The sequence below is a fragment of the Mizuhopecten yessoensis genome, unplaced genomic scaffold, assembly GCF_002113885.1.
Source record: "Mizuhopecten yessoensis strain PY_sf001 unplaced genomic scaffold, ASM211388v2 scaffold4525, whole genome shotgun sequence".
Lineage (NCBI taxonomy): Eukaryota > Metazoa > Mollusca > Bivalvia > Pectinida > Pectinidae > Mizuhopecten > Mizuhopecten yessoensis.
Genome location: NW_018405590.1, coordinates 3,186 through 12,555, shown reverse-complemented (window position 1 = coordinate 12,555; position 9,370 = coordinate 3,186). Strand labels below are relative to the sequence as shown.

The 9,370-nt window shown below is 39.3% G+C and overlaps 1 protein-coding gene across 1 annotated transcript; it reads right to left on the bottom strand.

Annotated features, from left to right (window-relative positions):
• Window positions 1–255: 255 nt before the first annotated feature.
• Window positions 256–9,209, bottom strand: LOC110449196 (muscle M-line assembly protein unc-89-like). The gene is made up of 4 exons (XM_021495893.1): window positions 9,117–9,209; window positions 8,769–8,898; window positions 3,385–4,437; window positions 256–2,451 (listed from the first exon to the last, which is right to left on the bottom strand). The coding sequence occupies exons 1-4, from the start codon at window positions 9,207–9,209 to the stop codon at window positions 1,025–1,027; spliced, it is 2,703 nt and encodes a 900-aa protein (XP_021351568.1). The 3' UTR covers window positions 256–1,024.
• Window positions 9,210–9,370: the final 161 nt, after the last annotated feature.

Below are 9,370 nucleotides of genomic sequence, written 5' to 3'. Positions count from 1 at the left end.
CATGCAATATGACCTGCAATATCAGCCCTGTGATTGGTTGTAAGTTTCAATTGTGACGTCACGCCAAGGACAAGTACATGACGTTACAGACTTATGCACTGGAGTCAAAATGGCAGCTTTTTACGTTTCAAGGTTGCATGAAAATTGCGTTTACATGATTAAATGCCACGAATCTTGATTATGTGATAAAAAGGATCTTATACTGGTTTTCATTTCATATGAAATTTATGAAATTCGTCATGAAGTTTTCATTTTAGCTCGCCAGAGGCTGTTAAATTGAAAAATTCTTAGACTAGTTTCATAAATCTCATATGAAAAGGAAACTCACGTAAGATCCTATATATCTGTGGTTAAAACAAGACAACTTCAGTGTATTGTGTGGTGATGTATGTTACGAAAATTATCGAAACTGATAATAGGGGTTATTATGAAACAGGAATATTATCTTGTAATTACCTGAAGGATTTAAGAAGGGTCCATATTTTTTTAATGAGGAGAATTTGCTGGCATTTTTGGGAAATTTATAGGTGAGACTACCAACAGGAATTATGTATCTAAACATGAAAAAGACATACTTGTTATTTATGATTAATTAACAGAATGAGAAATAATGTTGAAATAAGAAAAAACACAGGTCCCCTTCACCAGACCCTGAAGCCTCTGGCTAAATCTCTCGGGTCTTGGCTGTTTCGCGATGGCTTTAGTAGCATAGAGAAAAAGTCACTGGCCTACTGACTTATTTTACGCAAACTATTCTTGCTAGTAAAAAAGTCACTGGCTAAATCAATGCCCGATATAATTGAGCTGGGCATAAAATCTATATAAAGCCTTGAATTCAAGCAGTATATACATTTTAACCATTCTCCCGCTACCAGACAGAGTACATACAGCTTGAGCTAATCCTTCATGCCCAAACATTTACTAATATATGCATATATTTTAACTTATTTCCTATTTTTGAAAAAAAAAATCATATGATAATGCTCACATAATGACACTAAATGGGTGATCATGGAAACAGTCTTCAGACAACACTTTCATTCTGCTGATTGTCTGTGATCTCCTTCAATACTTCCCATGATGACTTCTTGGGCAGGAGGTTAGTTGTGTCATTATGGATGAGGGGCAAGCCGGAATCACTCCCAGACTGGGAAGGGGATCCAGAATGGTGACTATTGGAGTGTGGCCCTGATGATGGTGGCCCTGACATGGCATCCATATTAATTGCATCCATGTATGATGGTGGCACACGCTGCATTGTGTCTGTGTGTGGCACGGCTGCCACTGTGGCTGCAGGGTAAGCTATATTTGAGTAGGCCTGGTTAACAACCCCTGCCTGCTGTGGGTGAGCGGGAACAACTGGAATTCCAGGGTGCCCTACATTTGATGGATAGTTGTAGGTGAACACTGAACTAGCTATAGAACCAGTCTCCGTCATGGCTGCCTGTTTCTGCTGGTGGTCACTATCCGTTAACGAACATAGCACATCCCAGTTGGACTTGCGAGGTTTGCCGGGGATGTGAGCAGACTGGGGTGGAACATGTTGTCCTGGCTGTGGAATGGGCTGTCCATGCTGCAGGATTGGTTGTCCTGGCTGTGGAATGGGTTGTCCTTGCTGCAGGATTGGTTGTCCTGGCTGTGGTGGCATCATGTAGCCAGTCTGTGGATTGACATTGTACGGTACAGCGCCACCAGGATAACCAGCTGTATAGGGCTGTATAGGCATACCTGGTGCTGCTCCAGGGTACCCATCGGGCACCATCTGAGGAACTCCCGGGTGCATGTTTTGGAGGTAGGGCTGACCCGACAACTGTTGAGCTGGTAACCATTGCTCACCTTGTGGCAGGTTGGGCTTATCTGCGTGTGACAAATCCTCACGTGATTTAGCTCGCTTTTTCTTTTTCTTCTTCTTCTTACCGTCATCAGATTCATCTACTGCAGCGACTGTGCTTACAGAATTTGTCGACTTCCTTGGTTTGGGTTTGGGTTTGGGTTTAGGTTTGGATTTCTCTCGACTCTCCTCTGTTTCTGCCTTTTCTGTCTTCCTGAGGTCTTTGGTAGTCTGTGTAGCCACAGCAGACATTGACTTTGATCTTTTCTTTCTCTTAACCACACGTTTTGGCTGCATGATGTCAGACTGTTCCTGTCCAGTCTGTGTAGCTGTCTCACGCAGCGTCTGGGTTGATCTTTCCTTAGTCTCTCTCCCAAGTTCACCCATAGAGCGAAACACTCTCTCCTTTTCATAGCGACTGATTGGTCTCTCATAACCACCATCTGTCTCATCATCGTCATAGTCCTGGGAGTAGGAACGAGAATGGCGTCCAATTTCCATGTCATCACGGATATAAGTTGATGCGACAGACTCTGAGTAAGAGCCTTTCCTGCCCCGGCGCCGGTACAGGGAGGAGCGAGAAGCGTAGAGAGACTGGCGGGATGACGACCGGGTGAGCGCTGTAGAAACAAAATACGTTAACATTATTAATGTTATTGAAATATAAAGATTCCTCAAGTACAGACCCAGCTGTTCAAAGTCTTGTTAGCTTAACAATAACAAGCATTATAAACATATTTTTAAAAGGTGTCTTCTGATAAAGATCTGAAAAATTTACAAAGAATTATTTTTTTAGGACAATCTTTTCCTTATCCTATGCATGTCAATTTAGGTTTTAATTGAGATTTGTGAACTTTTCTTTAAATCTAATCAGGCTCCAAAATATGGGTAAAAATGATTAACATTGACTAAAAGTCAGTTCAGATTTGTTGTAAAATGTATACTGTGTGTCAATGATAGAAGAAAGTAATTCAACTACAAAGTTAATGATATTTTGCAAACTATATGTGACTAAACTGAAAATGGATCGTTAGTTCAAGTTAATCGACCAATCAACAACAATGGTTACCATGGGCCAGATGACATGAAAATGGAAGTACAAAATATTGGATCAGTTTGTAGTGTAATCTGTGCTGTCTGTCATTGTAATCAGTTTATTATAACTCTAATAGGTAGGCATTTGAACATTCATGACAATCAGATAAAATATAAGGTTGGCAAAGCAATGACAGCCAGAATTCTCTTAATAGTGATAAATATAGGTGGCCTGACAGTCGTCCAACTCATAAAAGAGGTAATGAAGAAGGACAGAACATAGGCTTGTAAAACGGTGAAGAAAACTATGCTGATGACAATCAGATAAGAAATAAAATCTGCAGAATGATGACTATAATCACTTCAGACAACTACAGGTACACTGCTGCTGATGTTAAGGGTGTTGTACGTACACTGCAGAAGTTTTGGGTGGTTAAGCCACAAAGTCAAATGTTTTCTAATGCTGTATCTATGTAAGATGTTATGAAGCTGTACATATGCTGGTAGGTGTTACTTACGAGGTAGTGATTCCAAATCATACATGCTGGTTGGTGTTCCTGGTCTCGATTCCTCACCATCACTCCGCCCGTCACTCCTTTTCCTCCGGTGACCAAACCCATCATTACGATTACCAAGGCGCGGAGATTTCTGGGCTCGCTTGCTAGCCCTTGCTGTGTTTTTCTGAAAGTTTCCTGATGTGGGTTCATAATCCTCCAGTTTCATGTCCTTTTTGTTTCCTTTTTTCTTGCCCTTGTCAGGTTTGAGGGAATGTTTGGTGTTTGCTTTCTGATCGTCCTTATTTGAGGATATCTCATTTGATGAGGGGCCACTGTCATCTCTGACGGCACTGGCACTTGCCATTTGATTAAATTCCTCCTCAGAGGAGGAGGTTGTTCTATACGCCCTGCGGATACTGGCATGGTTTCTCCGCTTACTGCCCGGAGATTTGGACACGGGTACAACAGGAAGAGGAGGTCGGTTGTCTAGGGAGGCACCTGATGACCCCACAGACGAGGACGTAGAAGAGATCCTCTTGGCCCTGTCTTCTGCATCTCTGTTGTTAGAAGCACTTGATGCTGTGAACTTTGCATTAGATGATAAAGCAGACAAAAAGGGTGATTTTGGAGGTCTTTTCATATCTTCTGTCTTATCATAAGTGTCATCATCATCATGATAGTCCATACTTGTTTTAGCTCTTCCTTGTCCATCCCTCCTCTCCTCAGATTTAGTACTAGAATGGAAATTAAGAGTCTTGGGCCGGGAGCTTGGGCTGCTGGAACCCTCGGTTTCTGACAGTAGTTTTGTCTTGGCTCTTGGAGATGATTCATGTGTGTAGCCATTTTGTACTGCATTATTTGTAAACCCAGCACTAGTAGGTTGTTTCCCCTGGTTACCCAGAGGCTGCTTCACCTGGTTGGCCTTATATAGAATTTGGGCCTTCTTAGCACGGCGGTGGCAGCATACACCCAAGATGGCGATAATGAGAAGCAAACAGAAGACGCCTGCTACTATTCCCACGATCAGTCCCACTTCAGACGGGTTAGAATTGGCATCTGGTATAACAGGCAAAGCTGAAAAATACCATGGATAAAAATAATGTCAGGAAATATTAACAGTAATTTCTCAGTAGCTTATCAAATGTAAATCAATTAAAAAATAAATATAATCTATTTTCAATGTTACACAAAAGAAATACGATGTATGTAAAAGTATGGACTGATCAGAAGAGGAATTCCATCTAAAGTATAGAGTCTCCTTAAGTGGATATTTCTACAGTATAGAGTCTCCTCAAGTGGAGATTTTACAGAAGATAGACTCCTCAAGTGGATAATTCTACAGCATAGCGACTCCTCAAGTGGATAATTCTACAGCATAGCGACTCCTCAAGTGGATAATTCTACAGTGTAGCGACTCCGTAAGTGGATAATTCTACAGCATAGCGACTCCTCAAGTGGATAATTCTAAAGCATAGCGACTCCTCAAGTGGATAATTCTACCGTGTAGAGACTCCGTAAGTGGATAATTCAACAGTGTAGAGCCTCCTTAAGTGGCTATTTCTACAGCATAGACTCCTTAAACGGATGTTTCTACAGCATAGACTCCTTAAATGGATATTTCTAAAGTAAAGAGACTCCTTAAGTGGATAATTTCAATACTATAGAGACTCCTTAAATGGATATTTCTAAAGTATAGAGACTCCTCAAGTGGATAATTCTACAGTGTAGAGACTCCGTAAGTGGATAATTCAACAGTGTAGAGACTCCTTAAGTGGATATTTCTACAGCATAGACTCCTTAAACGGATATTTCTACAGCATAGACTCCTTAAACGGATGTTTCTACAGCATAGACTCCTTAAATGGATATTTCTAAAGTAAAGAGACTCCTTAAGTGGATAATTTCTATACTATAGAGACTCCTTAAATGGATATTTCTATACTATACAGACTCCTTAAGTGGATATTTCTACAACAAAGAGACTCCTTAAATGGATATTTCTACAGTATAGAGACTCCTTAAATGGATATTTCTACAGTAAAGAGACTCCTTAAACGGATGTTTCTACAGTATAGAGACTCCTTAAATGGATATTTCTACAGTATAGAGACTCCTTAAGTGGACATTTCTACACTATAGAGACTCCTTAAATGGATATTTCTACAGTATAGAGACTCCTTAAACGGATGTTTCTACAGTATAGAGACTCCTTAAGTGGATATTTCTAAAGTAAAGAGACTCCTTAAACGGATGTTTCTACAACATAGAGACTCCTTAAATGGATATTTCTAAAGGAAAGAGACTCCTTAAATGGATATTTCTAAAGTATAGAGACTCCTTAAATGGATATTTCAACAGTATAGAGACTCCTTAAGTGGATATTTCTACACCATAGCGACTCCTAATTAAGTGAATATTTCAACAATGTGGATACTTTCACCTGTTTTACAGATCAGGTGGACAGATCAGATCATACCATTGATGATATATTTTGTTATGCATTATGGTATGAACGGTGGAAAAGCAAACAAGGAGAATCATAACATAAAAATAATTAAATACTTTTATTAGATTTATAAATTAAATAAATTGTAACAAATGTGATAATTTAGGATAAATACCGTTTCTAAAATTTCTTCATACTTTTTCAATCATTCAAAATTCTGAATTTTTGGCTCTTTTGGATGCGAGTTTACAAAAAAAAGTAGAAACTTACTTTCCTCTTCACATATATTTCTGTTAATTTTTTTATTTTTAAAATTCACATGTGATCAAAATAGCCTACGTATTTCACAGGGAAAAACACTACATAATAATATAAGTACAATGTATTGTACAGTTATTTAATCTCACAGGTCTAAAACTTCACTGCCACCCGAATCAGGTTAAAAACATTAAACGAAAGGACAACAGATAAACCTAAGGACAGCAGATAAACAAAAGGACAGCAGATAAACAAAAGGACAACAGATAAACCAAAGGACAACAGATAAACCAACGGACAGCAGATAAACAAGAGGACAGTAGATAAACAAGAGGACAGTAGATAAACAAAAGAACAACAGATAAACAAGAGGACAGTAGATAAACCAAAGGACAACAGATAAACAAAAGGACAACAGATAAACCAAAGGACAACAGATTAACCAAAGGACAACAGATAAACCAACGGACAGCAGATAAACCAACAGACAGCAGATAAACAAAAAGAAAACAGCAGATAAACCAAAGGACAACAGATAAACCAAAGGACAGCAGATAAACCAATGGACAGCTGATAAACAAAAGGACAGCAGATAAACCAAAGGACAACAGATAAACCAAAGGACAACAGATAAACAAAAGGACAGCAGATAAACCAACAGACAGCAGATAAACAAAAGGACAGCAGATAAACCAACAGACAGCAGATAAGCAAGAGGACAGTAGATAAACAAAAGGCCAACAGATAAACCAAAGGACAGCAGATAAACCAACGGACAGCAGATAAACCAACGGATAGCAGGTAAACAAAAGGCCAACAGATAAACCAAAGGACAACAGATAAACCAAAGGACAGCAGATAAACCAACGGACAGCAGATAAACAAAAGGACAACAGATAAACCAAAGGACAACAGATAAACAAGAGGACAGCAGATAAACCAACGGACAGCAGATAAACAAAAGGACAGCAGATTAACCAACGGACAGCAGATAAACCAAAGGACAACAGATAAACCAAAGGACAGCAGATAAACAAAAGGACATCAGATAAACCAACGGACAGCAGATAAACCAACGGACAGCAGATAAACAAAAGGACAGTAGATAAACAAAAAGACAACAGATAAACCAAAGGACAGCAGATAAACAAAAGGACAACAGATAAACCAAAGGACAGCAGATAAACAAAAGGACAGCAGATAAACCAAAGGACAGCAGATAAACAAGAGGACAGCAGATAAACAAAAGTGGAAAGAATTGATATGGGCTTGTCACCAGTAAAATACACAGTATACCTGGTATAAAGAGGAAATAAATATACCACTGTGTCAAAGTGTAAAAAAACTCAAGAAAATGTGAAATTTGCAAGTGTTTGAACTGAATGAAACAAAGGGAGGGAACATAAATAAACATAGCCACACCAACAAGGTCAGATGTCACCTACTTTCTGTTGGTCCTGTCGTGACATATGGCAGGTAGAGTAAATGTGTAACAAGAATAACAAAACAGCTTTAAATACGGTGGAACATGATGTAGAACATAAAACAGACATCAAGTTCCACTATAAACATTACAACATAAGTAACTTTCCTGAGCAATGACTACACAATGATACAGACCCTTTAATGTTGGCTGTGTTTCAAGAATGACTATACCATTTTAAGGATTAACTTTATTCTAACTTTTAATCTTTGTCTAAACTTCCTTCCTAACTTATTGATTGATCAATATACGATGATAAATTATTCATGGTTGAAAAACACTATGTGTACAGTTTATCAATACATATTAATTGTCTTTTATTTGTTTAAATTATTTCATTGCAAAACCCCCACTGACGTGCCAAAATTTTTGATTGATAGTAAGGGATTCAAAAATGCACATTGCGAACATTTTCCTGAGAATTTGGTAAAATATGTAAATCATAAGTGAAAGGATATGCAAGACCAAGACATCAACAAAGATCTCACAGCAAAATCTCATAACCCTACAACAAAGATCATACAGCAAAATCTCATATATCTACAACAAAGATCTCACAGCAAAATCTCATATCTCTACAACAAAGATCTCATAACCCTACAACAAAGATCTCATAGCAAAATATCATATCTCTACAACAAAGATCTCACAGCAAAATCTCTACAACAAAGATCTCACAGCAAAATCTCATATCTCTATAACAAAGATCTCACAGCAAAATATCATAACCCTACAACAAAGATCTCACAGCAAAATCTCATAACAAAATTCTCCCGGGAAAATCCAATATCCCAACAACAAAAATTTCCCGGCAAAATCTCATATCCTTACATCAAAAGTCTCAAAGACTTGTGAAGTTTTCTTTGACACTTATGGAGTTATGCTCTGGGAAAGGTATATCCCCAACGAACAGAGTGTGTTAAATTTCGTGCACATAGGAAATTAAACCTAGAACCATAACTTTTTACTGGTAGAATGCCATAGTAAAAACTTTAAACTATTTCAGGTTATGTTTGTTACTAGCGAACACAAAAACTCTCTCAATCATCAAAATTCTTACAATCTAAAGACGGACAAGGTAGGTGAGGTTAAAACAATATATTATGTTACTAATTGGAAACATAAAAGAGATACAACAACAGCTATTGCTCAGTAGACAGAGATCTAAACTAAAAACAAACTTTTGGAATGTAAGGTTAAGATCAACTGAACACTTACGTTTACTGCTGGTGAGGAGGAACTGAAATTTGTAAGTGGAGAAATTAACTCCTCGAAGAAAGTTCACGGTCAGCTCACGAATGTTGGTGTATATTTGTCCGGGGTTCTTCGTACCACATCGAAATGTCTTCTGCAAATAAAACAAAGAAAAAAATACTTACTTCCTGCTGCCAGATTCTCACATGTAAAAGCTCAGTGAGCCCACCACACAGTCCTAAGGGTAGTCGCTCCGAGCTCCCCATCCCCACCCAGTCCTAAGGGTAGTCGCTCCGAGCTCCCCATCGCCACCCAGTCCTAAGGGTAGTCCCTCCGAGCTCCCCATCGCCTCCCAGTATTAAGGGTAGTCACTCTGAGCTCCCCATCCCCACCCAGTCCTAAGGGTATCCCTCCGAGCTCCTCATCGCCACCCAGTCCTAAGGGGATTCCCTCCAAGCTCCCCATCGTCACCCAGTCCTAAGGAGAGTTCCTCTGAGCTTCCCATCGCCACCCAGTCCTAAGGGGAGTCCCTCCGAGCTCCCCATCGCCACCCAGTATTAAGGGTAGTCGCTCCGAGCTCCCCATCCCTACCCAGTCCTAAGGGTATCCCTCTGAGCTCCCCATCA

Coding starts and splice junctions, on each gene's coding strand:
- LOC110449196 (XM_021495893.1), bottom strand. CDS start 9,209: ATGGGGAGCTTGGAGGGAATCCCCTTAGGACTGGGTGGCGATGAGGAG. Junction 8,899..9,116: donor GTGGGGATGGGGAGCTCAGA/GTGACTACCCTT, acceptor TTTTATTTGCAG/AAGACATTTCGATGTGGTAC. Junction 2,452..3,384: donor TGATTTGGAATCACTACCTC/GTAAGTAACACC, acceptor TTGTTTCTACAG/CGCTCACCCGGTCGTCATCC.